Genomic DNA, 27,531 nt, shown 5'->3' on the forward strand with positions numbered 1-27,531 from the left:
CTAAAGTCTGTCTGGTCAGAAGTATGGACCGCTGAACCTGCTCCCTCCACCGCCCCCTGAGAAGCCAGTCGTCCAGGTAAGGGTAGAGACATGGATCCCTTCCTTCCTTTGCATGGCTGCCACTACCGCCATGCATTAGGGGCTGTGGAGAGGCCCTGACAAAGAGCCAAGATAGGGGTGGATACAGTGCAAAGAGCCGAAAGAAATTGAGCAAAAAAAAAAAAAAATGCTGCCCCTTTAAGAGCCATGTGTGGTCCAAGCAGGCTTCCGATGTCCACAACGTCAGATCTCGCTGGCCCAAGCGGCGCCCTGACCAGACAAGGAGAAGAAGTCAGCGCAGGGCAACACAGAACAGCGGTGGGTGCGGGAGCTGTAATTTTTCCTTTGAAGAGCCGCATGCGGTTCGCGAGCCCCGGGTTGGTCACCCCGATCTAGGTGTCGCTAGAACGGTTGGGCTTGCTCCAGTTGCAATATGGGGTTCAGAACAGGGGGGATCCATCCGAGCCAGAAAAATCTGCTCATTGAACAGGGTGGTGCGTCCCATGAAAGGCTTCGTCTAAACTACACACGTTTTTCGAAAGATATTTTCGAAAAAGCCTCTTTTGAAAGAGAGCGTCTAGACTACAAGCAGTGTTTTCGAACAGCAAGCCGCTTTTTCGAAAGAGAGCACCCAATGCTCTCTTTCAAAAAAAGCACAGTTTACGTTGCATAGCGCCTTTTTTTTGAAAGAGCACTTTCGAAACAAGGCGTTCTTCCTCGTAAAACGAGGTGTTCCGCAGTTGAAAACATGGCTGCATTCTTTCGAAAGAATGCAGCAGCAGTCTAGACGCAGGGGAAGTTTTTTCGAAAAAAGGCCACCCTCCTGTAGTCTAGACACACCCTTAGTGAACAAGAGAGTTAGTTCCCTGTTCTCTAATGAGTGTTCTCCAGAGGTGTTGCTCATGTCCATGCCACATGCACTGGTGCCAGAAAATCTCCCCTAAACGCTCAGCTGCAATCGCGTTCTAGGAGATCGCACACCACCCTGTCCATGAAGTTGTCGTGTGGTTCAACTTTTAGACCCAAGGGAAACCAGAACATTCCAGCAAGATTTAGCCACGTCCTTTTGTATTGCACGCGTTAAGCCGTTCACACACTGGTTTACGTTTGACCAGCCTTACAAACCACAACTAGACAATGGAAAGTATTGGAGGGTTAAAATGCAGAGCAATTCATATAGCGCCCAGCCTTGCAAGAGCAATGAATAGAAGAGCTTATAGTACAATAATGAAGCCTCGTTCACTTACACGTCACCCGTACGCCGCCTTTAGTACCAGGCAGGAGGCCACGGTCTCTTTGGTTCCCACCCGTCAGGACACCAGGGACTGAGTTGCCGGTGTGATGGGTCCGTACCGTCTCGTTATAGCAAAACCAGGACGTGTGGGTCCATTCTGCTCCCTCCCTCCCACTGATTGTCGTTTCTACCCCTCTGTACTCAACTTAGTCGGTCTAGCCATAGCGACCAATCAATGGCATATCACATAAGACAGTGTTTCTCAACCGGCAGTACGAGGACCCTTAGGTCGAGAGAAGCCTGGGGGCACTGAAATTTGGAAAAACTGAATTTTTGTTTTAACTTCTACTGCGCTTTACTACTTTTGTACTTTTTACACTCAAAAATGTCATCACCCGCCCAGCGACCTGTGAGGAAAACCCCGCGCACCCTGCCTCTAGGATGGGCAGCCCCGAACTGTCCGGCTGTCGGCCTTTTATGTCTTCTCAGGTGGGAGACCCCTGCTAGGGAGACTCCGCAGCGTCCGCCCCTGCTAGGAGACCCCACAGCGTCTGCCCCTGCTAGGAGACCCCGCAGCGTCCGCCCCTGCTAGGAGACCCCACAGTGTCTGCCCCTGCTAGGAGACCCCGCAGCGTCCGCCCCTGCTAGGAGACCCCGTGCGATGTACTTCTGAGGTAAATCTGGTTTAAACTGGAACTTGTTTACTTGTTTTCTGCCAAAGGCGGGAAAATCAGGATCTGCCAGACCCAGGGCAAGTGGCTCGTCTTCCATTTTGTTTTACAAAATCGATGCCAGTTCCTCCATTTTGATTGGAACAGGGATACCCTGTCATATACAACATGTCAAACCAAACATACATTACACGCCAAACATTGAACTACCCTTACAGCTGGTGGGGAAGGCTGGAGATTGAGGGATGCATGGTGGGAGTTTCTCCAGAGAAGTGGGAATGCTGGGAGGGGTGTGTGTGCCAAATTGGGAGTGTGGCCTAGTGGTTAGCGCTGAGGGGTGGGGAAACAGGAGTCAGGACTCATGGCTGTGAACAAGTGCCAGATGCTTTCCCTCCCCTCTCTCTGTGTCCATTTCTCTGACCGTGGAGAGACGAGCCATCCGACTCCAGAGACAGTGCTGAGGCGGGGCGGCGAATTGTGGTGCATTTAGCAGCTCAGGGACATGCAAGTCCTTGAGAGGAAACATTTTTTTTTACTGCCATTCCTGTCTTTTCCCGGAAAGGCAGGGTTGGGACAGAGGGTGTGGTCGGCTTTGAGGACCAGGCGTGAGTTGGTGAATTTCCTTTCCCGGTGGCCGTCAAGGAACCAGTCCCATTCCGGGCACATCCTGTGATCCTGGCACAACACAGAGTGAATATCCAAATGACCGGCCCTGACAGAGGTGGGGACATCAAGATCCTTTCTGGGTGCGGCCGGCTTTTCTTGGGATTTTACGGAGAATTAGAGTGAAAAAGCAAAATCGCTCTGCCAACTTCTCAAAAAGATCAGAAACGGACGTGGGAACCAGTGCAGAGGGATGCAATGGTAGCGCTTACAGATGCTTTGATGGCATTTCCTGACCCCCAGAAACCCTTCCATCCAGTTTGGGCAGGGCCGAGCCAGTACTACTAGGAACCATTTGGCGTGTACCCAGCCTCGCTGGAGCAGAGAGGTGTCTCCTCCTCCCTACCCTCTGCCTCAGCCCGGCCGGGCGAATCGCTCGGCTCTCCCTGCTGAGATCCTCTCTCCTCGCTGGCTGGGCTGGGATCCTCTCCGGCCTGGGCTGGCGCCAGGCAGATGGTCAGGGGAGCCACGTTGGTGCCCCCGGCGTTGAGACCGGGACAGAAGAAAGGGCGCAGCGTCCCGGAGAAGGTGTCGGTGAAGGTGAAGAGTCGGGACCTGTCTGTCACATTGTAAAACGAGACCTCGCCCGCCTCGTAGTCCAGGAAAACCCCCACCCGGCTGGGCCTGGCGCTCACAGAGAGGAGGGTCGGGGGAGAGGTGCGGGCCTTGTATTCCCCGTCCCTCAGCCACACGACCCAGTATCCGTTCTCAGGTGAGTATGCGATCTCCTCCTTCCTGCTCGCAGATTCCCGGCAAACCCCCAGGTCCCAGGCAGGCTTGTCCCCCACCTCCACCTCCCAGTAACGCCTCCCGCCCGCGAACCCCTCGGCGCCCAGCACACAGACACAAGGGTCAAATCTCTCGGGGGTGTCGGGCAGATCCTGGCGCGTGTCTCCGTGTCTCACGCTTTTCCCATCCTCAGACAGGACGAGTTTGGGATGAGCCGTGTCTGGATCCAGCGTCACGTCCACTGGGGAGAGAGTCACAGAGTCAGGGCCGGGGGCGGGTCCCTGGGGTCAGCGGGAAATTAACCTGCCCCCCCTCCATTAATCACTGTATGTGAGTGTCAGTGAGGCGGGCGCAGCGAGGACGGGGATGCGGCCAGTCACCGCGACTCTCTGGGCCTGGATCTCGGCCCACAGACCCGGCTGCCCGTGTGGGGGTCACACAAGGAGCCGCATTAGGGGAGCTCTCCCGGGCCCCTCCAGCCTGGCTCAGAGCTGTTCTGAGACCTCTGTGTTGCTGGTGGCACACGGGGAGCGAACAGAGACCCTGACAGCTGGCACCTCCGTGGCCCTGCCGGGGGTCGGGGCTGCTAATACCAGGCTCTGCTGGGCGTTACTGGGCAGTGGGAGGAATCAAACCTGGGACCCTCGGGAGCTTAGTGCAGGAGCCTCCACACCACGATCTGCAAGCCAGCCAGCCCTCCGCTAGGCCTGGAGAACTGACTCCCCTTCCCCTTCCCTGTCCGGGGTCTCCCACCCCCCACTGGCGTTTGTGTAACTGCCCAGGGTGGCTACAATCCCAGGGGCTGGACAGTACCTGCGCAGAGCTGGGCGCATCTCCACCCTGCAACCGAACAGAGAGAGGGGTGAGTCGCCCAGTGGGAGACAGAGTCACTCAGGGGCTGTGCGGGGCGGGGGGCAGAGGGAGGGAACTTACCGAGCTCCACCTGGAGTCTTCCTGGAAACCAAACAGAGAAATGAGTCCCGTTATCCTGGAGGAAGGAAGCGAGTCCCAAAGACCCTCCCGCAGGGACGTCCCAGTCCTGAGATTGAGCCTGGACGGGGCTGCGTGATCAGCCAGACCCAGTACGTCCCGGGCAGCGCAGGACTGGGTGCGGGATGAAAATCAGGACCCATCCAGCCACCGGGCCAGGGCTAAGGGTGTCCCTCTGCAACTGGACAGTGTTAACCCCGTGAAGCCAGGAGAAAGGAGCACAAAGTAACAGAAGAACATCCAGACGGGGTCAGACCCAAGTGTCCTCGCTGCCCACAGTGGCCAGGGCCAGGTGCCCCAGAGAGAGAGAACAGAACAGGGAATGATCAAGTGACCTCTCTCCTGCCGTCCATCTCCACCCTCTGCCCGACGCTGGGGACACCATTCCTTACCCAGCCTGGCTAATAGCCATTAATGAACCTAACCTCCGTGAATGTATCTAGTTCTCTTTTAAACCCTGTTACAATCCTAGCCTTCGCTACCTCCTCCGGCGAGGAGTTCCACAGATTGACTGCGCTGTGTGAAGAAAAACTTTTATTTATTTAAAACCTGCTGCCCATTCATTTCAATGAGTGGCCCCGAATTCTTATATTGTGGGAACAAGTCAATCACTTTTCCTTATTCACTTTCCCCACACCGCTCATGATTTATAGACCTCTGTCCTATCCCCCTTAGTTTCCTCTTTTCCAAGCTGAAAAGTCCCCGTCCCTTTAATCTCTCCTCATATGGGACCCGTTCTAAACCCCTCCGCATTTTAGTTGCCCTTCTCTGAACCTTTTCTAATCCCAAAATATCTTTTTGGAGAGGAGGAGGCCACATCTGTATGCAGTACTCCAGATGTGTGCGACCCATGGATTCAGCTAAGGGTAATAAGATATTCTCCGTCTTATTCTCGCTCCCTTTTTTTAATGATTCCCAACATCCTGTCTGATTTTTTGCCTGCCGCTGCGCACTGCCTGGACATCTTCAGAGAACTATCCACCATGACTCCAAGATCTCTTTCCTGATTAGTTATAGCTAAATTAGCCCCTATCGTATTGTATGTCTAGTTGGGGATAATTTTTCCTCTTTGCCATTTACAGTCACACAGGGGCTGTACGGGGCAGGGAGAAGGAGAGAGGGAACTTACCATGCTCCTCTTGGAGTTCGTCTGGAAACCAAACAGAGAAAGGAGTCCCGTTATCCGGCAGAAAGGAAGTGAGTCCCGAAGACCCTCCCGCAGGGAAGTCCCAGTCCTGAGATTGAGTCTGGACGGGTAATGATCAAGCGACCTCTCTCCTGCCATCCATCTCCTCCCTCTAACCAAAGCTGGCGACACTATTCCTTACCCATCCTGGCCAATAGCTATTGATGGACCTAACCTCTGTGAATGTATTTAGTTCTCTTTTAAACCCTGTTACAGTCCTAGCCTTCCCAACCTCCTCCGGCGAGGAGTTCCACAGGTTGACGGTGAGCTGTGTGAAGAAGAATTTCCTTTTCTTTGTTTTAAACTTGCTGCCCGTTTATTTCATTGGCTTACCCCTAGTTCTTATATTATGAGAACAAGTCAAGAACTTTTCCTTATTCACTTTCTCCGCACCACTCATGATTTTATAAACCTCTGTCCTATCCCCCCTCAGCCTCCTCTTTTCCAAGCTGAAAAGTCCCATCTCTTTAATCTCTCTTCACCCGTTCCAAATTCCTCAGCATGTTTGTGGTGCGTCTCTGAACCTTTTCTCATGCCAAAATACATTTGGGGATATTTTTTCCTATGTGCCATTTACAATCCATGAGGAGCGGGGTGATTCTTTTCCACCCTGCAACCAAACGCAGAGAGAGGGGTGGGTCGCCCGGAGTGGGAGACAGAGTCACACAGGGGCTGTGCGGGGCAGGGGGGAGAAGGGAGGGAACTTACCGAGCTCCGCCTCCACTTCGTCTGCAAACCAAACAGAGAAAGGAGTCCGGTTATCCTGCAGGAAGGAAGCGAGTCCCGAAGACCCTCCCGCAGGGACGTCCCATCCTTAGATTGAGCCTGGCCGGGGCTGCGTGATCAGCCAGACCCAGCACCTCCCGGGCAGCGCAGGACTGGGCATGGGAAGAAAATCAGGACCCGTCCAGCCACCGGGCCAGGGCTAAGGGGATCTCTACACAACTGGACAGTGTTAACCCCGTGAAGCCAGGAGCAAGGCCATGGGGTGAGGTGCAGGATGGGAATTTGCAGGCGAATATGGAAGCTGAAGGGGGAATCACCAGGGTTAAAAATCAACCCCAGGGCATGGAAACCAGGAGATTCAGCTGAGAAAACCCTCGGGGGGCGATTTTCACAGCTGCCTTGGAGTTTGCATATTCAGTGCCCGGTAATTTGTGAATTCAGACCCCTGGGGCAGTTTTGAAATGGGGATGCCAGCGAGTACTGGACGACTCACTCCCCCACCTCGCTGCCGCTGTGTCAGAGGCAGCAAGGGGGGGAGAGGAGGAGCCAGCGCTGGGAGGGGGCTGGTTTCAAAGCTGTCTGCACCCCTGGCTCCTAATTTAAACTGCAGAGCCACAGAGGGGGTAGCGCCTGGCCCCAGCGTGAGCCAGGACTGAGCAAACCTTCCCGTATCGACGAATCGTTAAAACTGAAGGGTGAAACCACTTGGCATGACTCAGTTCAGACTTAACATTTTCAGCTCCCTCTTCCCCCTCAGCCCGGCTCCCGCTGCCTGCAGCTCCTCCGGACACTCATCCCGATAGCTCAACTTTGGGATTTGTTTTTAAATCGCTTTCACCAGCCCCCCCGCCACCATCCCCCCGCTCCCCGCCATTCCTCTCTCTACGTCACCTTTTGCTTCGTAGTGCCTAGCGAAGCAGTAACTGCCCAGAGGGATGAGACCAGCCAGGAGAGTCAAGATCACTCCCATGGCCACTATCCACGGCTTGTCCCTCGAGAAAAACTGTTCTGCAAGAGAAAGTGTCATGCTGTGACTAAGCGTTTGCCTACACTGCAGGTTTTGCAGAAAAACTTCACTTAGTCCACACTGCAATTGCATTCTTTTCGGAAAAAAACAAAAGTCCTGAAGGGTTTTTCCAACGTTGGTAAACTTTTTTCTACAAGGAAGAAGCCTTTTTACGACAGCACTCTTTGGGTGTGTCTAGACTACAGGGTTTTGTCGACAAAAGTGGACTTTTGTCGACAAAACTAGACCTGCGTCCACACTGCCTTTGAGTTATGTCGACAGAACGTTGACAAAACTCAGCCGTTTTGTCGACGTATGTAAACCTCATTCGACGAGGAATAACGCCTTTTATCGACAGAGTTCTGTCGATAGAAGGCATTATTGCAGCTATACTGTCCTTTGCGTCCACACTGTTATATCGACAAAGCGGCTTGCTTTGTCGACAGAACTGGATGTCGTCTAGATGCTCTATGTCGACATAAGTTTTGTCGACAGATTCTGTCGACAAAACTTATGTCAACGTAAGCATGTAGTCTAGACATACCCCTACTGTCGACAAAGAGCGTCTAGACGACATCCAGTTCTGTCGACAAAGCAAGCCGCTTTGTCGACATAGCAGTGTGGACGCAAAGGACAGTGTAGATGCAATAACGCCTTCTATCGATAGAACTCTGTCGATAAAAGGCGTTATTCCTTGTAGAATGACGTTTACATACGTCAACAAAACTACTGAGTTAACTGTTGACATAACTCAAAGGCAGTGTAGACGCAGGTATAGTTTTGTCGACAAAAGTCCACTTTTGTCGACAAAACCCTGTAGTCTAGACACACCCTCAGTGTGGACGCTCTCTGTCGAAAAAGCAGATTACGCTTTGGCAGTGTGGACGCTCTCTTCCGAAGAAGTTTTTTCAGATCTCTTTCAGAAAAGCTTCTTCCAAAAGAAGCCTGCAATCTAGACATAGCCTCAGTGTTCACCAAGTTAGTTGTCAGATAACAATACATAAAACCAGGACCGTTTTTTTCCTAAAAATTGAAACATTCCTAGGTACATTTTTTGTTTCTGCTTACTATGAGCCTGAGCTTTCCCTGCTGGTATTTTCAGATGTCATCTAAGTAGCAAGTTCTCAAGAAGTTCTCTGCACCTTGAAGGCTCACACCCAGAAACAGGACACACAACGGTCAATACTCAGCCAGCGTCTCCGGCATCTCCGGGCTCTGACCTGCTATGGAAACCGCCGACTCTCTCTCCTGGTTGAGACGGGGGTTCCAGACCCGGCAGGACACTTTCCGGCTGGACCATTCCGTTAAAACGATGGCAATCTCTGTCCCAAACAGGCCCCCCGGCTCCTGGGAGCTGCTTTCCGAGGCTGATGGCAGGCGCTGCCCCTGTTGATCTCTCCACTCAACCTGGGGCTTGGGGAACCATCCAGACGATCGACACACCAGCCGGACCCCTCCGTCCTGATGTCCCTCCACCGCGATGTCAGGAACAGAGCCCAGCCCTACAGATGAAATAAAAGAACTTGTGATAATCCCACAGTGCCCAGTGCTCACCCACAGCTTCATCATCCTTCCTGTGTGAGCAAAAGCCATTTCCTGTTCAGCTAAGGACTGACTGTGGGTCCGCGAGTGGGGCTCATCAAGTTAACCTGGGCAGGGTCCAGTGCCGTAGGGTTCTTAACACCAGGGCTGTTCTCTGCACACACGTGTTCCCGTTTGGTTCAAGTGGCTCGGATCACCCGGCCCAAACCGCTCTCGAATCAAGAAGGACCCAGCTCCGGCAAAATCCCAGAGCGCAAAAGTGCAGGGAAGGAATAGTTCGTGCACAGCAGGGCTGGGAGGGGTTGTCCGAGTGTGGTGGGGAAGGGATTGTGACAGGCAGATGAAACACAGATGGAGGGGGGAAAACCTGGGTTTGTTATGTGTGTTCAGCTGAAATGCAAAACAAACAACATGTGACAACTTAGAATTCACTGCCATCATGAATATGCAAAAGTTTCTGTGCCGACTCCAGTGCACAGCTCTGCTGTGTGCCTCAGTTTCCCATCTGTAAAATGGGGAGAGTGAGGTAAAGTTCTTGCTCCACACAGGGACTGCAGCAGCAGGGCAGGCGGACACACGCTGCGGGACATTGTACAAACAACAACACCTTCCTGTAATCATGTGATCTCATGTCCATTCACCGACAAAACTGTAGAAACTGCCTGACCACCTTAACCCTGAGTTATCTCCTGCCCTGCCACACGGCTGAGTTCAGCAAAACTCAGACACCTCTGAAAACAAGAAAATTCATAGTGAAGGTTAACACCAAATAACCTTAACTCTGCCCCTTGGAATCTGGCAGCACCCCCTGGGAATTGGCAGCATGCGCTGCCGCTGCATTCTCTGGGCTCGGCGTAGCTGTAATGACTAACGCAGGGAATATCAGAGCCTATTGGCCGAGCTGTTGCTGTGCTTTGTGGGAGGGGCAGGGGTACCCTGACGGATCAATCATGCCTCGTTTCAGTGCTAAGCAGCGTAGGTTCTGTTCCTTCCCATGGGGACTGTCAGCAGCCTGGGGTCGGACATGACAGTGATCTCCAGGCCTGGGGGAGGGGTACGTTCAACCCCAGGCGTGCACAAAGTAACGGTAACAACCACGACGTGTTAATGTCACCTGACCAGTTAGGGGCTGTTTGTGTCTCACTCACCCCCGGCTCAAATGTCCTCAAATTTGGGCCACTAACCCCACCCCAGACACTGGCGAGTCACAGCAGTTTTCAAGACAATCCAAGCATGAGTCGGGGTTTTTGAGAGTTTAGGAAACAACGTTAATAACCTGCCACCTGCAGTTCCAATGAAGCTTCTTCAGAAAAGACACCGGACTGGAAAAAACACGTGTACTGCCCCTCGTCGGAGGGCCGGATATCGTGTATTCTCAGGGAAACTTTCCCGTCGATGATGTTGTGTTTGAAGAGCTCTGTTCTCCCTCGGTACTCCGGCATCTGCTCTCCGAACTGGTCCTGCCCGTCGCGGTACACATGCACGGCTTCAGAGAACCGGGATCGGGACCATCTCACCTCCATGCTCTCGGCGCTCATCCGGGGGGAGAGGTGGCAGGACAGGACGGCCTCCCCCCCCAGGGAGGCGGCGATGGGGTGCTCAGGTCCCGTCACTGTGAACTGTGCTGGGAAACGGACAAGGAGAAAACTTTCAGAGGCTAGTCTGTGTCGGCACAAACAACAGGGAGTCCTGCGGCACCTTGAAGCCCCTGATCAGTTCTCATCCAGCTTTTATACCCAAACGCTTTTGTTTTCTTGGGCTTCTGGGATCTGGTCTAATGCAGTTCATGCAATTCTCCCTGGGCTGGTACTTCCCTGGAGCTGTGACCTGCCCCACCCCTCAGGGATTGTGAATGGCACATTGGAAAAAATAAAATATGGCAGATTGGGAAAAAGAATCCCAACTCGACATGCGATGGGATGGAGAGTAATTTGGCTACTGAAGAGAGATCTTGGAGTCACTGTGGATAGATCTGTGCAAACACCCACGCCATGTGCAGCAGCCGTCAAAAAAGCAGACAACGTTAGGAATCATTAAAAATGGGATGGAGAATAAGACGGAGAATCTCTTATTGCCTCTGTATGGGAACCTACACGGGATGCCCACATCTTCGATACTACATACAGATGTGGTTGCCTCATCTCCAAAAATATCTTTTGGCGCTGGAAAAGGTCCAGAAAAGGGCTACAAGCTCACAGAGCGGTTTGAAACAGGCTCCAGAGGAAGGGAGATTAAAAAGTCTGAGCCTTTTCAGCTTAGAAAAGAGGAGACAAAGGGGGGCTAGGAGAGAGGGCTATACAATTATGAAAAAAGTGAATAAGGAAAAGTTATTGATTTGTGCTCGTAATATTAGAACTAGGGGTCACCCAATGAAATGAATAGGCAGCAGGTTTAAAACAAACCAAAGGAAGTTTTTCTTCACACAGCGCACAGTCAACCTGTGGAACTCCTCGCCGGAGGACGTGACGACCAGGACTTTAGGGTTCAAAAATGACCTAGGTACATTCATGGAGGTTTGGCCCATCAATGGCTGAGTCAGGATGGGTAGGGATAGTGGCCCTAGCCTGTTTGTCAGAGGCTGGGAATGGGGGACGGGGGTAGGAATTACGTGAGGATTCCCTGTTCTGTTCCCTCCCTCTGGGGCACCTGGTGTGGGCCACTCTTGGCAGACAGGACCCTGCTGGGCTGCTCTGATGTTCGTAAATTCTGAAGAGGATGGGGGAGCCCTCTCCCATGACACAGGTTGCTATCTGAACCCCAAAAAGGTGCCTATAAACATGCATAGGAACCACTGATGGAGGGGGGCAGCCTAGGAAAGACTCCGTCTGGAACAGTATTTAGGGGGAGAAATATTAGTTACATAATTAACGAGGCTCTGTTTTTGTGGAAGAGGCTTTTGCGCATTTGCTTCAGGAAGAACGGCTCTTGCAGAAGAAGGAATTTTTGCGCAGAAAGGAGTTTCATTAATTATGCAAATGAGACCCAACGATATTCCACGGTTTGCCTCATTTGCATATTTTCTGTGCAAAATGGAGGCCGGGTCGACATAGCCTCGGTGCGCAGCGGCCGTTACAAAAGCAAACAGGATGTTAGGAATCATTTAACAAGGGATCGAGAATAAGACGGAGAAGATCGTATTGCCCTTAAATAAAACCCTGGGACGCCCACAGCTTGAATCCTGCAGACAGACTGGTCGCCTCGTCCCAAAAAAGTTCTTAAACGGGCAACGAAAATGCGGAGGGGTTTGGAACGGGTCCCATAGGAAGAGGGATTAAAAAGACGGGGACTTTTCAGCTTAGAAAAGAGGAGGCCGGAGCACCTACCTGGGGCCAGCCTGGGAGCCCACAGCAGGAGGCAGAGCGTGAGGTACCCGGGCAGCGTGGAGCCAGGGGGGGATGTGGGATCCTTCCCCGTCATCGTCGCTGGGTCTGGGGGAACAGGAGCAACAACAAACCAGCGGGCAAGTGAGGGGGAGGCAGCGACAGCCCCTCGGCCGCTTGAATCTCCCGGCCCGGCCCATGGCTCAGTGATACGGCCACTAGCGCACTGCCCGGTACCCACAGACCCAGAGCAGAGGGGCCCCGGTTCCCCGCTCTGGCAAAGAGACGGCCGGCGCAGCAGGGCTGCAGGTGGGACACTCCCAGACGGGCTTCCGGCAGCTCCCAGGGCTCCTGCAGGCCGGCCGTGTCGGCAGCCCCGTGCGCCGCACCAGAACCGTCGAGTCACTGAGCACTGGACGGGAAGGGACCTCGAGGTCAGAGCAGGGGGCCGGGAGAAGAGTCGCGGGTGCAATTTTTCCTTTGACTTGCCGCATGCAGCTCACCAGCCGCCGGTCGGCCACCCCTGATCTAGGTGTGGCTAGAACTGCTGGGCTTGCTCCGGTAGCGATGTGGATCCAGAGCAGGTGCGTTTGTCGGGGCCTCCTTTGCATTTTGAATTCGGAGAAATCCGAGCCTTACAAATCTGCGGATTGAACCGTTCCCTTCCCCTCCCTCCTTCTGATCGTTCTTTGTTTTAACGGCACCCTCCTGCGCCGGAATGAAATTCGATGAAACCAACCCGCGGACACGTACTGGCCCGCCACTGAGTTTTTCTGCTTCTCGGCTGCCAGGTGTGAAATCCCCCTCACTTCCTGCAGTCGCTGCCCGTCCCCCCGGAGTTTCACCCGGGGAAACCGGTGCCTGGGGGTTTCTGCGGCAGCGAGCCAGAGTTCTGGGGACTCCCCCCGGGCTGGCAGGAGGGTCTTGTGGCCTTTTCACGCAAGAGCCGTAACTCCAAAAGGAGTTATTCCTCGTGGGGACAGGACGAACCCTCCCCGCTACAGCCCTGTTCTGCCGACTGACTTGCGCAAAAACGCGCCTGAGGTGTGGCCGCCCCGCTGGGTTTTGCGCAAAAGCCTTGTAGTGCAGACACAGCCTGAGAAAGCGAAGTGACTTTCACCCCGGCTGTGTCCAGATTTGGCGCCCAGCGTGTAGACAGGATCCGGGGAACCAGAAGGGCCGAGGAACACGCGGCCAAGGCAGGTTGTGGCAGCTCCTTCCCTGGGTTTAGAGACAAGCAACCCTGCGCCTTGGCAGGGGGTGGGGGAAGGCCCCTGAGGTCCCTTCCCGCCCTGCGGCTCCATGTGTCAAACAGAAAACACACAGGGGACAGCTCAGCCCGGGGGCCGGATGAGACTCCGGATGCAGGTTTCGGTTCGAATGTGGAGAACCCGGACAACTGAAGGGCGAGGAGCCGGGAGAAACAATTTTATCGGCTCTGCTTTTATGGGGCCACCTGATCCCCCCCCCCCAAACAGGCTCAGTCTGGCGAGAAGGAGGCAGAGGGGGAATTGCATTTCAGAACGACGGGGGAGACTTACCAAGGTCCCCGCGTGAGTGTCCAGACCTGCCCCCCTTCCCAGGGCATTCTGCCCCGGCTGAGATGGCGACCGGCGGTGGGGAGCAGCAGCAGGAAGGCGCAGGCCGAGCGCGGGTACAAAGGTAACACTAGGAGCAGCCGTTTATTGAGCGGCCGAGGGGAGGGGTGTCCCATGGCGCCTCTGGGGTCAGAGTCTCCGCTCTAGGGCCCATCGCTGACCTGTGTTCTGGTGGGAAAGGAAAAGGAAACGCTCCACGGACGACGGTTCCAGACCCCAGGGGGAAAGCGACACGGGGGGGGGGAACCTTTTTCAGGCCGGGGGCTGCAGGCCCACTGAAAAATCAGGGGGGGCCAGACCCAAGTGAGAAACAAACCCAGCAGGCGGGTCCCCCCGGGCCTTGCTGCCCTTCCTTCGCTCCTACAGTCCCGGGGGGAGGGGGGGGCAGGGCTGGGTCCAGCCCCCTCAGGAAGCCACAGGGAGATTCAGCCACCGAGTTTGAAAGTCGTTTGAGCCCTGGGCGGGCGGGGACGCAGCTGCCGGGGACTGGAGGCTGCAGCAGCCTGTCGTGTGGGGGACGGAGCAGCCCTCGGCTCGGCCCCCACAGCCTGGGGTCTTGTCAGCCGCACGACTCCCCCTCGTCCCCAGCTCCCTCCACACAGGACACAACCTCCTGCCATGTCCCCCCCAACTTCCCAGCCGCCCTGACACAGCCGCACCCCTGGGAGCAGCGGGCTGGCTGGCAGGGAGGGGAGCAGGATCGGGCCCTGTCCATGCAGGAGCAGGGGGATCTGGAGGGGTCTGACCCGAGAAAGGGGGGGTCTCTGGCAGGGTGGGGGCTGAGGTCCGGGTGGCTGAAGTTGCCCAGCGGGCCAGGACCTGCTCCCATCCGCACGTGCGACCGGTAGCGACACCCTAACCTGGCCGGGCACTAGGGACGTGCAGGGGAGCCTGTGACCAGTGAGCGTGGGGTGACCGAGGCGCTGGCCAGTTCACCGGTGTCTGAGCCCAGCCGGCTGGGGGGAGACGGGTCGGGCAGGGCTGAGCCTGGGGCAGCCAGCGGGACCCTGGCGCCAGGGGTCCAACTTGGCCGGGGCAGGCCAGCAGGGACCCCACCCCCGCCCCGAGCGGCCCAGGCGGTTCCGGGTTCAATTTAGCCAATTCACACGTTAGCCGTGGAAACGCGCGTTCCCGCCCCCACTCGGCATGTCAGTTTTAGCCGCAGCGACCCCCCAAGTGCCGGGTTCCTGCTCCGTGCTCCCGCCTGCCCCGGCATCTCCTGCCCCATCCGTAGCACGAGCCCGAATCCAGGGCAGCCAGGGGCCGTCGGGGGCCTTCGGGGCCAAGTCAGCGGTTGCAGACCCAGCTTAGCCGCTGGGGGGTGCAAACCCCACAGGACCCAGTTCAGCCGGATGAGACCCCAGGGCACCGCGCCAGCCGGACCGGAGTCCCCTGGGGGCCCGGCTGCTCCCTCCTGGGGGGGACCTGCCCTGGCCGAAGACCCTTCCTGGGTTTCGTACGGGCAGGGTCCGTTTTACGCCCTGGTTCCCCCGGGGGGGTGTCCCGCTGCAAAGAGTTGGGGAGACGCCTGCCCTCCCCTCACACGTTGTCCCTCCCTGGCATGGGGCAGAGCAGACGGGCCTGGGCGCTGCTGCCACTAGGCCGCACAGCCCCAGGGGTGACTCGGCCCATGTAGAGCCGCCAGGGCGGGGAACGCCGGAGGGGAACGGCCCCCTCGCAGCCCCTTGGGCCGGTGGCCAGGCACTCACAGCCGGAGGGATCCCAGACGGATTCCTCATCCCAGCGCGGCCCCCCGGGATCAACTCCGGCGCCGTCGTCCCGTTGGATCGGAAGGAGCAGACCTGTCCAGCCGTCCCTACGCAGCACTGCCGGGCGGTAACGTGCCACGTCTCCTACCGACCGCCCAGCCCAGCGTCAGGAACCGTCACCTGGGGGAGCCGTCGGCCGGCCCATCCTCCTTCCACTGCACACGGGGGCCTGTCGGGATGAGTCCTGGGGGGCTCTGATCCCATTTGGGGAGCGGGTTTCCCAGGGAGCCGGGCCCCAAACTGCAGCCGTCGAGGGATTCAGTGTCTGTGGTGCTCTTCAGCAGGCAGGGATATCAGCTCGGTGCCGTGTCTGGGGGGAGCAGGGGAGCTGGCCCAGGAGGTGTCTGGGGGGAGCAGGGGAGCTGGCCCAGGGAGTGTCTGGGGGGAGCAGGGGAGCCGGCCCAGGGGGTGTCTGGGGGGAGCAGGGGAGCCGGCCCAGGGAGTGTCTGGGGGGAGCAGGGAGCTGGCCCAGGGGGTGTCTGGGGGGAGCAGGGGAGCCGGCCCAGGAGGTGTCCGGGGGGAGCAGGGAGCTGGCCCAGGGGGTGTCTGGGGGGAGCAGGGGAGCCGGCCCAGGAGGTGTCCGGGGGGAGCAGGGGAGCTGGCCCAGGGGGTGTCTGGGGGGGAGCAGGGAGCTGGCCCAGGGGGTCTCTGGGGGAAGCAGGGGAGCCGGCCCAGGGGGTGTCTGGGGGGAGCAGGGGAGCCAGCGCAGGGGGTCTCTGGGGGGAGCAGGGGAGCTGGCCCAGGGGGTGTCTGGGGGAGCAGGGGAGCTGGCCCAGGGGGTGTCTGGGGGGAGCAGGGGAGCTGGCCCAGGGGGTGTCTGGGGGGAGCAGGGAGCTGGCCCAGGGGGTATCTGGGGGGAGCAGGGGAGCCATCGCAGGGGGTCTCTGGGGGGAGCAGGGGAGCTGGCCCAGGGGGTGTCTGGGGAGAGCAGGGGAGCTGGCCCAGAGGGTGTCTGGGGGGAGCAGGGGAGCTGGCCCAGGGAGTGTCTGGGGGGAGCAGGGGAGCTGGCCCAGGGGGTGTCTCGGGGGAGCAGGGGAGCTGGCCCAGGGAGTGTCTGGGGGGAGCAGGGGAGCCGGCCCAGGGGGTGTCTGGGGGGAGCAGGGGAGCCGGCCCAGGGAGTGTCTGGGGGGAGCAGGGAGCTGGCCCAGGGGGTGTCTGGGGGGAGCAGGGGAGCCGGCCCAGGAGGTGTCCGGGGGGAGCAGGGAGCTGGCCCAGGGGGTGTCTGGGGGGAGCAGGGGAGCCGGCCCAGGAGGTGTCCGGGGGGAGCAGGGGAGCCAGCCCAGGAGGTGTCCGGGGGGAGCAGGGAGCTGGCCCAGGGGGTGTCTGGGAAGAGCAGGGAGCTGGCCCAGGGGGTGTCCGGGGGGAGCAGGGGAGCCGGCCCAGGGGGTGTCCGGGGGGAGCAGGGGAGCTGGCCCAGGGGGTGTCCGGGGGGAGCAGGGAGCTGGCCCAGGGGGTGTCTGGGAAGAGCAGGGAGCTGGCCCAGGGGGTGTCTGGGGGGAGCAGGGAGCCGGCCCAGGGGGTGTCTGGGAAGAGCAGGGAGCCGGCCCAGGGGGTGTCTGGGGGGAGCAGGGAGCCAGCCCAGGGGGTGTCCGGGGGGAGCAGGGAGCTGGCCCAGCAGGACCGGGCGGTGAGACGCCCCGAGAGCGGGAAGACGAGTGTCTCTGTCAGCACCCCGGGAAACACCCCCAAGGGGTCTCCTGCGCCCGCCCCCGTTACACACGCGTGTGAAATCAGAATGTGCAAGTGCACAGACTGGTGGGGGGGGTGCTGCTCCCCCTCTGCCGGGTAACGGGTTACACGTCCCAGGCCCCCTGGCCGCTGGCTGGGCTGGGGGGTGACAAGTCCAGGGGCCCGCGTGTGGACACTCAACGTGCGCGATACACGAGGAGCTGGCGATGTCTCGCTGGCCTGCCGGGTAGGGTTGCCGGATGGTGGAACAAAAATACCGAATAAAACCACCGGAGCGTCTGGGTTGATACCAGACAGACCCGTACGGGCGGCTGCTGTGCAGGAAACGCGCGGAGAGAACAGAGCTGGGCAGATCGACGCGCCCGCTGTTCCCCTCAGACGTCCTGTCGAGTGGAATGTCCGTCGGCGTGTTGGGTATTTGGGGTGAAACCACCCGGCAGAAGGAGATAAATGGGCGCTGGGGGGAGATGAGGGGTTCTGGGGGGCATGAGAAGAGGAGGGGGAATAAGGAGCCCCTAGGGGGCAGGGGAAGTGGGGGGCACTGGGGGAAATGGGGGCGCTGGGGGGCAGGGAGATGGGGTGGCACTAGGACTAGGGGGAAGTGGGGTACCCTGTGGGGGAGGGGAGGGCTTGGGGGTCGGGCCCCCCCGAGCTCGGCAGTGATGCTTTGCAACCGTGGTAACCAACGAGCAGGGAGGGGGGCGCAGCTGGGCGGACCCCTCGTTAGCACAGACACAAAACCAAAACTCTCTTCTCTGCTTCCGTCCACTGACTGAACTCACTGAACTTTAGAGCAAAGAAATAAACATTGAACTAAAAGGACTTAATTTAATCCAATAAAATAACCGATATTGCTGAGAGATGCATCTGACATTGCTCTGCTATTAAACTCCACTGCTGCATTGCTAAACCTGACATACCAGTATCAAAAGCTACAGATTTCCCCTCCCTTTCTTCCACCCAGCCTGGGACTCCTCAGGGCTCCCCCAAGGGCTTTTCCCTCCACGGCAGCCCAGGCAGCTCTCCGCTTCACTGGGGTGTATTTCTCTTTGCCAGCCAGCCCCGGATCAGATCTGTCCTGCCTCTGCGAGTGCCTGGGGGTCCGGCCGCGCCTCGGAGCCCAGAACCGCCCGCAAGGCCTCAGGCCAGCCCGGGGGAAACGCCGAGTGTCCCAGTCCCTCCCCGCCTGCCTTGCAACCCCCAAGAAATAAAAATCCAACCCCTGGGACTCAGAGAAGGGCCTCACCTCAGGGACGAGGCTGCCACCCCATGACTGGGCTCCTGCCCCCTTTTAACTCCCCTCCCCCCAAATCAGCTCCTTCCTCTGTGCAAGCGCCACCCTCTGCCCCCATTTCTAGCTAAAAGCAGGAAACTCAGGGAGCCCGGCTCCTGTCTGCTGGCTGGGTTGCAGCCCTGCAGCTCCCCGGTGGCCAGGGAAGGGTGGGGCCGTGCGGCAGAAGGTCGGGGTTGCACCACGCAGCAGCCCTGACCCTCAGTTGGGGCTGGAAAGGGGGGGAAGATTGAGGGGCGTGGTCTCAGGGAAGGGGAGTGGCTTCAGGTGGAAGGGGCGGAGCTTTTGCTGCCTTCCCCAGTTCGGCTGTCTCCTGCCGCCTACGGCTGGGACTGCTCAGGCCAAGGAAGTGCCCCCGAGGGACCCAGCAGCCTGGAGTGACTCAGAGCAGCTCTGCGCTGGGGGAGAACGTCGACGCCGGACCCGCGACTCCAGCCACGAGAATTCCCTTCCCGCCGACGAGGCGCCCTCAGTGTGCGATTGAGAGGGTCCTCGCTAGACCAGCTCAATCGCATGCTGGAAGATCGACCCTGCAGCCTCGATTTCCCCAGGAGTGCAGATCAGGGCGGAGCTGCCAGCCAGTTTGGGCAGGGCCGGGCCAGCGCTAGCGGGGACCACTTGGGGTGTTCCCAGCCTCGCTGGAGCAGAGAGGTATCTCCTCCTCCCTCCCCGCTGCCTCAGCCCGGCTGGGGGAATCGCTCGGTTCTCCCTGCTGAGCTCCCCTCTCCTCTCTGGCTGGGCTGGGATCCTCTCCGGCCTGGGCCGGCACCGGGCAGATGGTCAGGGGAGCCGCGTTGAGACCGGGACTGAAGAAAGGGCGCAGCGTCCCGGAGAAGGTGTCGGTGAAGGTGAAGAGATGGGACCCGTCAGTCACATTGTAAAACGAGACCTCGCCCGCCTCGTAGTCCAGGAAAACCCCCACCCGGCTGGGCCTGGCGCTCACGGAGATAGGGGTTAGGGGCCAGGTGAGGGCCTTGTATTCCCTGTCCCCCAGTGATATGAGCCAGTATCCGGCCCCAGGTGATGATGTGACTGTCCCCTTCCTGCTCACAGATTCCCTGCAAACCCCCAGGTCCCAGGCAGGCTTGTCCCCCACCTCCACCTCCCAGTAACACCTCCCGCCCACAAACCCCTCGGCGCCCAGCACACAGACACAAAGATCAAATCTCTCGGGGGTGTCGGGCAGATCCTGGCGCGTGTCTCCGAGTCTCACACGTTTCCGATCCTCAGACAGGACGAGGTTGGGATGAGCCGTGTCTGGATCCAGCGTCACGTCCACTGGGGAGAGAGTCACAGAGTCAGGGCCGGGGGCAGGGGCGGGTCCTTGGGGTCAGCAGGAAATTAACCTGCCTCCCCGTTAATTGCTGTACATGGGAATTGGGGGGGGTGATGCCTGTGGGAAGTCAGGCCCCTCTTCCTGAGGGAAAGGGCAGGACTGGGGGGGTTGGAAGGTGATGATGAGGGAGGGGCAGGGGATGGGGCAGGCTGATGCTGGGAGAGGAAAGGGGAGGGGCAGAGGGGGTGGAAGGCAGAGGACAGAGGCAGGTGCAAGGGCAATGGGAGCAGGAGAAGTGGGCACCTTGAGGCTGGAGGGGGGTAAAGGGAGGGCAGGTTCCAGGGGGCTGCAGGGGTGAGGGAGGGCCAGGCACAGCCCTCAGGGAAGCCAGGGTACCAGGCAGCAGAGTTAGTGGTCAGAGCTCCAACAGGCCATGGAACCAAGGGGAGGGACGGGTGCCAGGACAGGGGATGAGCAGTGGGGCAGGTGCCAGGGTCGTAGGGGGGAGATGGGCAGATGGGGCTGCCTGTAGGAGCAAGGGTGGGGGGACTGGTCGGTTTCCCCGGCCAGGCTATTAGACACTCCCTGCTCTGGGGAGCCCCATTTTGGGTAGGAAGAGAGACCCCCCCCAGGTTAATTTGTTGCGACTGGGGAAAGGGACACATGAAGAGATGCTGCCCTATAAGACACAGGGGATGTCGCTATGGGCAGGGGGAGTTTCCAGCGCTAGGTACCAAGGGTCGCTAGGAAAGCCGGCCCTGAGCCAGTCTCTGCAGAGAGTGTGTCAGTGTTAAATTGCCACAGGCAAGTGCCCGTTTTCCGCAGGGACCCAGCGTGAACGTGTTGGCCTCTGTATCTCCCCGCACGTGTGGTGCCTTTGGCCGGAAGAGCCCAGAGGAGCCTGGCCCATGGATTTAGGAAGGGGGCAAACGTGGGTGGGAGACACACAGAGCGCCGGCTGTGAGCATCACCTGTGAATTCCCTCGGTATTTCTGTCATGCCGGGGACTCCACGCGCAACCGTTGGCTCAGCAGCACTGGGCGCTGGTTCCTGCCGCCTCACCTGCCCTCGCCTATGGAGAACACAGCCTGTTAGTGTCAGACACGCCGCACGGGCACCGCTGCCGCGGGCGTGAGAGAAATGGATGGGAAACGGAACATGGCGTCTCACCTGGCCGGCGTCTCCTGCGCGCCCTAAGGAGACAGTTAAAGAGGAAGCATTAGAATTGCGGGGCAGGACCATCTAGACCATCCCTGCCAGGTGTCTGTCCAACCTGCTCTTCAATATCTGCAGGGATAGAGACTCCACAACCTCCCTGGGCAATTTATTCCAGTGTTTCACCACCCGGACAGGCAGGAAGTTTTTCTTCATGTCCAACCTAAACCTCCCTTGCTGCAGTTTAAGCCCATTGCTGCTTGTCCTGTCCTCAGAGGCCAAGATGAACAAGTTTTCTCCCTCCTCCTTGTGACACCCTTTTAGATACCTGAAAACGGCTCTTATGTCCCCCCTCCGTCTTCTCTCTTCTAAACTAAACAAACCCAATTCCTTCAGCCTTCCCTCATAGGTCATGTTCTCTAGACCTTGCATCGTTCTTGCTCTTCTCTGGACCCTCTCCAATTTCTCCCCATCTTTCTTGAAATGCGGTGCCCAGAACTGGACACAAGACTCCAGCTGAGGCCTGATCAGTGCAGAGTCGAGCAGAAGAACAATCCTATGGCTAGGTCTGGTCACAGCAGGCTGGTGTCTGTCCAGAGTAGGGTGGGGGACATGAGACCCTGAAGGGATTTAATTATCCAAATGCTTTTCTTTACTCAGAGCACAGCCAACCTGTGGAACTCCTCACCAGAGGATGTTGTGAAGATCAGGACTTTGCCAGGGTTCAAAAAAGAGCTAGATAGATTCATGGAGGTTAGGTCCATCAGGGGCTGCTAGCCCTGGCGTCTGTTTGTCATGGGCGGGGGATGGACGACAGGAGAGGCATCACTTGATGATTCCCTGTTGGGCTCCCTCCCTCTGGGGCACCTGATGTTGGCCGCTGTGGGCTGGATGGACCCTTGGTCTGGCCGCTTTTATGTAAAAACCACCCCTATCTTGGACGACTCAGCATTCTGTGCCATGGGAACCACCGTGTGACCCCGGTGAGACAGGGATCCTCTGCTGCCCTTCGAAAGGGGTGTCCTCCATGCAGACGTCCCTTCCTGACCACTTTCTCCCGGCTCTAGCCCCAGTTTCACGGACTCTACTGTGCTGCTTACCTGTGTGCTGTCCCTGGAGGCTCCTTCTTGGCATGTTCCCTCACAGCGAGGACAAGAGGCCACCTCCATTCCCGCCCGGCGTTGGCCGAGGCAGCCCCGGCAGCAGCTGTGTCCACACTCGAATGTCACCGGGTCTGTCACAGAACCCTCACAGATGTTACAAATGGCATCTTCTAGCTCTCTGCCCGCTAACGACGTTGGAACTGGGGGCTGCCGACCCTCCTCCCGCTGTTCCCCACTCCCTGATGGAGCAGACGTCGCCATGGCTCTGGGCTCTCCGTCTGTCTGTCTCCTTCCCCGGCTCTGTGTCTGCTGTGGACTCTGTGTTGCTCAGTGCAGGGTGAGGCAAAGAGGAGGGAGGCGCCTGGAAAGAAAAGAGAAGGGAAACTGAGGAAAGGGGACTAGGAACCGGCTGGGAGAGGAAGGACAGGGGGAAAGGGCAGGACCGCGGCTTGGCCGGACACCCCCTCCCCAGGGAGCAAGGCCAGGGAGGGGGGATTTAGCTCAGGTCAGTCCTGGTGAGACAGACACGAGACCCAGCCCCCAGTTCTGGTGGGTCCTGGAAGAGCGCAGCGTTGTCACACACAGAGCCCAAAGGAGATTCATGGGCCAGAGCCAGCGCCCCGGGGGGCAGACGAAGAGCCAGCTCTGGTCCATTATCAAAAGGCAGCGCGAGAGGTGAGTTGCTCACGGTGCTTTTGTGCCCTCGCGGGGAGGAAATCTGGGGCGTTAAAGGGCTCTGTGATCTGGGGGCGAAAGGCAGGACGAGAGCCAACGTCTGGAACCGGAAGGTGGACAAATCCAAGGGAGAATCCGGCCCAACGTGCAACAGGGCCAGGGAGTAACCAACTCCCAAGGGGTTTTCCAGCCGGCTTTGATTCTTTGCTCAGCTTCAGAATAAAACATGGCCCCACAATCCCATTCCTCAGTAGTGCTGGGGCCGAGTTTTCTCTGCTCCGAAGAACAGACGAATGAGTATTATCAGTGCTCACAGCCCAGTTTGGTTTATTGTTTCCTTCTCCTCAGCCCATAGCTAGGCCAGGAATTTCTGCCACGTTGCATTTCTCATATAGATTATGAGCTCCCAGTGCTAGGGGTGTTTCATCGTTACACGGGTAACCAGGTGGCAACATTTGCAGATGATCCCAAACTGCTCAAGATAGTTAAGACCAATGCAGCCTGTGAAGAGCTTCAAAGAGATCTCCCCAAGCTAAGCGATTGGGCAACAAAATGGCAAATGAAATGAAATGCAGATCGATGTCAAGTCATGCACACTAGAAAAAATAACCCCAACTAGACGTGCAATATGATGGGAACTAATTTGGCTGCAACTACTCCAAAGAGAGATGTGGGAGTCATGGTGGATAGTTCTCTGAAAACATCCACCCAGGCTAGGTCTAGACTTCAGTTTTCTATTGGAAAAAGGGTTTTCCGATTGCTTTTCCGGAAGAGGCTTTTCCTCCATTTGGCCCCTTCTAGATGGGGCCAAATGGCAGAAAAGCCTCCTCTTTCGGAGGAGTCCTTATTCCTTGTAGAACAAGGAATACATGGCTCCCCGAAAGAGTATGTTTGCTCTTCCGCAAAAAAAAAGTGGAAGATCAAATGCGATCTCTGGACATGGCGAGGTTTTTCCAGGAATCATTAAAAAAGGGACAGGGAATAAGACAGAGAATCTCTTCTTGCCTCTCTATAAAATGATGGGATGCCCGCATGTGGAATCCTGCGTACAGATGCGGTCGCCTCACCTCTAAAAAGATCTCTTGGCCTTGGAAAAGGTTCAGAAAAGAGCCACAAAAATGCGGAGGGGTTTGGAACGGGTCCCATAGGAGGAGAGATTAAAAAGACGGGGACTTTTCAGCTTAGAAAAGAGGAGACGAAGGGGGGATATGAGAGAGGGCTGTAAAATCATGAGTGGTGTGGAAAAAGTGAATAGGAAAAGTTGTTGACTTGTTCCCATAACAAAAGAACTAGGGGTGTGTCTAGACTACCTAGTTTTGTCGACAAAAGTGGACTTTTGTCGACAAAACAATACCAGCGTCTACACTACCGCAGAGTTCTGTCGACATATCGTCGACAGAACTCCGCGGTTTTGTCGACGCTGGTAAACCTCATTTTACGAGGCATAACACTTTCTGTCGCCAGAAGGTGTTATTGCCTGTAACACTGCGTCCAGATTACGGAGTTCTGTCGACAAAGCGGCTTGCTTTGTCGACAGAACTCCATGTGTCTGGACGCAAATTGTCGACGGAAGTTTTGTCGACAGTATCTGTCGACAAAACTTCCGTCGACAAAACGCGGTAGTCTAGATGTACCCTAGGAGTCATCCAATTAAATGAATAGGCAGCAGGTTTAAAACAAACCAAAGGAAGTTTTTTTTCATGCAAGCGCTGCCAACCTGTGGAACTCCTCGCCAGAAGATGTTAAGACCAGGACTATACCAGGTTCCAAAAAACCCCCCAAATCCCTAGATAAATTCATGGAGCTTAGGTCCATCGATGGCTATTAGCCAGGCTGAGCAGGGATGGTTTCCTTAGCCTCTGTCTGATTATTACCTATTCTCTTCGTTCAGTCTGGGGCACCTGGCATTGGCCGCTATCGGAAGACAGGATGCTGGGTTAAATGGATCTGTGGGCTGACCCAGTTTGGCTTTACTTGGGACTGGTTAGCCTCGGCTGGAGGGCTGTGTCCAGAGAGGACAGGAACGGGGTGCTTCCTGGTGTGCTCCTCCGGCAAAAGCAGGCCTGGGTAGGCAGACACCATAAAGAGGCCACCTGTGGGCGTGCTATAGGGGTGATGCATGCGCTCCAAGCCGGTTTCCTGTGCAGCTGCAGCAGCCTAGCCTCACTAGTCCTGGGGAGAGGCAGAATCAGCCCCTGTCCGGCTGTGTCTAGTGTCTGGCCCTGATCCTCGTGTAGGCCCCGCGGTCTGGCCCCCATCTGCCACAGGAGGGGCTGGCGAGGGTCCTGACCAGCTAAGTTAACCTACCCCTACCCCCACATATTCTCCCTCCCATCCCCCCCTCTGCCCTGCCTCATGTAAACTCCCCTAACTCCCTGCCCTGAACCCTTCATGCACCCCAACTCTGACTCCTGCACCCTTCATATCCCCAGCCCCCTGGCCTGAGTCCTGCACTCGCCAAACCCCAACCCCCTGCCCTCAGCCCCTCTCCCCCCTCCAGCCTACACTTAAATGTCTTACAGGTACGGTTGTATCCCTTCCCCCGTGCCCTGAGGCCTTACTCCCAAAAAGGGGCAGGCTGTGATCCGACGGTGCCTGTTAGGCTTCGTCTACACTGCAGGGATTTTGCCCAAGAAGCCTTTTGCAGAAGAGATCTTGCGCAAAACCTTCTTGTGCAAAAGTGCATCCAGCCCTCAAGGTGCATCGCAAAAGCGTCCACAGATGCTCTGGTGCAAGAAAGCCCTGATGGCCATTCACGGAACGGCCACTAGGGCACCTGTGCTTCTGCCCATAGGGGTGTCTTGTGCAAAAACCCCTCCAGAGCGTCCACACTTGCCTTTTCACGCAAACTGTGGCACAAAAAGGAGTTATTCCTCGTGGGGACAGGACGAACCCTCCCCGCTACAGCCCTGTTCTGCCGACTGACTTGCGCAAAAACGCGCCTGAGGTGTGGCCGCCCCGCTGGGTTTTGCGCAAAAGCCTTGTAGTGCAGACACAGCCTGAGAAAGCGAAGTGACTTTCACCCCGGCTGTGTCCAGATTTGGCGCCCAGCGTGTAGACAGGATCCGGGGAACCGGAAGGGCCGTGGAACACGCGGCCAAGGCAGGCTGTGGCAGCTCCTTCCCTGGGTTTAGACACAAGCAACCCTGCGCCTTGGCAGGGGGTGGGGCGAAAGCCCCTGAGGTCCCTTCCCGCCCTGCGGCTCCATGTGTCCAACAGAAAACACACAGGGGACAGCTCAGCCCGGGGGCCGGATGAGACTCCGGATGCAGGTTTCGGTTCGAATGTGGAGAACCCGGACAGCTGAAGGGCGAGGAGCCGGGAGAAATGAGCAATGTGATTTTATCGGCTCTGCTTTTATGGGGCCACCTTATTTTTTCCCCAAGAAAACAGGCTCAGTCTGGCGAGAAGGAGGCAGAGGGGGAATTGCATTTCAGAACGACGGGGGAGACTTACCAAGATCCCCGCGTGAATGTCCAGACCTGCCCCCCTTCCCAGGGCATTCTGCCCCGGCTGAGATGGCGACCGGCGGTGGGGAGCAGCAGCAGGAAGGCGCAGGCCGAGCGCGGGTACAAAGGTAACACTAGGAGCGGCAGAGGGGAGGGATATCACATGGGTGCCTCTGGGGTCAGAGTCTCCGCTCTACGGCACATCACTGAACTATATTCCGGTGGGAAACGAAAAGGAAACGCTCTGCTGTCTGTGCTGATGGATCTGTGGGTTTCAGGTGAGGGTGCAGAAATCCCTGCTCTGCTACAGACCTCCCCTTGTGACCTTGGGCAAATCATTTAGGCCCAGAGCTCCTCAGGCACATAGTGGAACTTTGAAAGGTGCGTGGGCACTAGCTTCCTATGGGAGTTAGGCACCTTCCTGCTTTTGAAAATCCCACTACGCCGAACTGCGTTTTTATGTGCCATGGACCCTTCAAAATTTGCCTTCAAGACACCCTGGACTTCCTGAGGAAACTCCAGATGTCAGAGACCCAATGACCATGCTTTGCAGCTTCAAGCTCTCTGGGTCAGACCAAAGACCCATCTAGCTCAGTGCCCTGTCTGCCCACAGCGGCCAATGCCAGGTAGTCCAGGGGGAATGAACAGAACAGGTAATCCTCGCATGATCCCTCCCTTGTCACCCATTTCCAGAGAAACAGAGGCCAGGGACACCTCCCTACCCATGCTGGCTAGCAACCATTAATGGACCTAACCTCCATGAATCTATCTAGTTCTTTTTTTGGACGCTGTTGAAGTCCTGATCTTCACAACCTCATCTGGCGAGGAGTTCCACAAGTTAACAGAGTTTGCACTGTCCCTTGTTCAACATGGCTGCCATCTCCCATTACTGCCAGGGGGGTGGGAAACAACTGGCCTCCATGGCCCTACAATTTTGGTAAGAAGTTAGGCCCTGAGCTCTCCCACAGCCAACCCCCTGCCCTATTCCCTCCAACCCTTGCCTGGAGTGCCCCCACACTGCCCAGCCCTCTGTCCCCCCTCCACCCAACCCCTTGCTCTGAGCCCCCCACCAAGCTCTGCCCTAGGCAATCATGTAAATATAGCACGCACATTTTCCAACAAACTCCAAACGTTACCATAATTAAGGGCCTGAGCCACAGAGAGAGATAAAGGGCCCATGTCAGCTAATTGCTAAATTAGTTGACGGAAAACTAGAGTTTTCAGGTGCCTACATAGTTCCTGGAGTGATGGTTAAAGTTGTCGCCCCCCATCACAGTCTGAAATGGCCCCCACACCCAGGGCAGCCTCACCCCGAACCTCCCGGCGTGAGGCTAGGGTGATGGGCAGCGGTTGGGAGGCGGCGCACACATGAGGGGAGCTCTCCTCCCACCCACACAAGGATCCGAGAGGGTATAGGAGC

The 27,531-nt window shown here is 57.3% G+C and overlaps 4 protein-coding genes and 1 long non-coding RNA gene across 6 annotated transcripts in view; 2 read left to right on the top strand and 3 right to left on the bottom strand.

Moving 5' to 3' along the window:
- Nucleotides 1-27,531, bottom strand: part of LOC102447889 (uncharacterized) — a 97,756-nt gene that overhangs the window by 34,770 nt on the left and 35,455 nt on the right. The window lies entirely within an intron of this gene.
- LOC112547665 (butyrophilin subfamily 1 member A1-like) overlaps nucleotides 1-27,531 on the top strand; it is a 60,949-nt gene that overhangs the window by 15,405 nt on the left and 18,013 nt on the right. The window lies entirely within an intron of this gene.
- LOC102449091 (butyrophilin subfamily 1 member A1-like) lies at nucleotides 1,091-15,734 on the bottom strand. Of its 2 annotated transcripts, XM_075913631.1 has the most exons (11): nucleotides 15,594-15,734; nucleotides 13,648-13,872; nucleotides 12,110-12,214; nucleotides 10,063-10,410; nucleotides 8,465-8,746; nucleotides 7,130-7,246; nucleotides 6,221-6,241; nucleotides 5,456-5,476; nucleotides 4,270-4,290; nucleotides 4,150-4,176; nucleotides 1,091-3,577 (listed from the first exon to the last, which is right to left on the bottom strand). In XM_075913631.1, the coding sequence occupies exons 3-11, from the start codon at nucleotides 12,201-12,203 to the stop codon at nucleotides 2,892-2,894; spliced, it is 1,617 nt and encodes a 538-aa protein (XP_075769746.1). In that variant the 5' UTR covers nucleotides 12,204-12,214; nucleotides 13,648-13,872; nucleotides 15,594-15,734; the 3' UTR covers nucleotides 1,091-2,891. The 2 variants fall into 2 exon arrangements, with proteins under 2 accessions (XP_075769746.1, XP_075769744.1); XM_075913629.1 differs by lacking the exon at nucleotides 15,594-15,734 and having other exon boundaries at nucleotides 13,648-14,857.
- On the top strand, nucleotides 12,211-13,879 carry LOC142823194 (uncharacterized). The gene is made up of 2 exons (XR_012898493.1): nucleotides 12,211-12,690; nucleotides 13,585-13,879. It is a non-coding gene; the product is annotated as an uncharacterized LOC142823194 (long non-coding RNA).
- On the bottom strand, nucleotides 17,715-26,985 carry LOC142823158 (E3 ubiquitin-protein ligase TRIM39-like). The gene is made up of 5 exons (XM_075913719.1): nucleotides 26,119-26,985; nucleotides 21,985-22,348; nucleotides 20,900-20,922; nucleotides 20,701-20,801; nucleotides 17,715-19,731 (listed from the first exon to the last, which is right to left on the bottom strand). Exons 2-5 carry the CDS (start codon nucleotides 22,246-22,248, stop codon nucleotides 19,058-19,060), a joined length of 1,062 nt encoding a protein of 353 aa, XP_075769834.1. The 5' UTR covers nucleotides 22,249-22,348; nucleotides 26,119-26,985; the 3' UTR covers nucleotides 17,715-19,057.

Source organism: Pelodiscus sinensis, chromosome 32 (assembly GCF_049634645.1).
Source record: "Pelodiscus sinensis isolate JC-2024 chromosome 32, ASM4963464v1, whole genome shotgun sequence".
NCBI classification, from domain to species: Eukaryota; Metazoa; Chordata; order Testudines; family Trionychidae; genus Pelodiscus; species Pelodiscus sinensis.

What these genes read in the sequence shown, in the direction of transcription:
- LOC142823158 (XM_075913719.1), bottom strand. Translation starts at nt 22,248, where the DNA reads ATGGCGACGTCTGCTCCATCAGGGAGTGGGGAACAGCGGGAGGAGGGT. An exon ending in GCGCAGGAGACGCCGGCCAG is followed by an intron (nt 20,802 to 20,899) that starts GTGAGACGCCAT and finishes TGTTCTCCATAG; the next exon opens with GCGAGGGCAGGTGAGGCGGC. An exon ending in AATACCGAGGGAATTCACAG is followed by an intron (nt 19,732 to 20,700) that starts GTGATGCTCACA and finishes CTCTCTCCCCAG; the next exon opens with TGGACGTGACGCTGGATCCA.
- LOC102449091 (XM_075913631.1), bottom strand. Translation starts at nt 12,203, where the DNA reads ATGACGGGGAAGGATCCCACATCCCCCCCTGGCTCCACGCTGCCCGGG. An exon ending in TAGGCACTACGAAGCAAAAG is followed by an intron (nt 6,242 to 7,129) that starts GTGACGTAGAGA and finishes TTTGGTTTGCAG; the next exon opens with ACGAAGTGGAGGCGGAGCTC. An exon ending in CGAAGTGGAGGCGGAGCTCG is followed by an intron (nt 5,477 to 6,220) that starts GTAAGTTCCCTC and finishes TTTGGTTTCCAG; the next exon opens with ACGAACTCCAAGAGGAGCAT.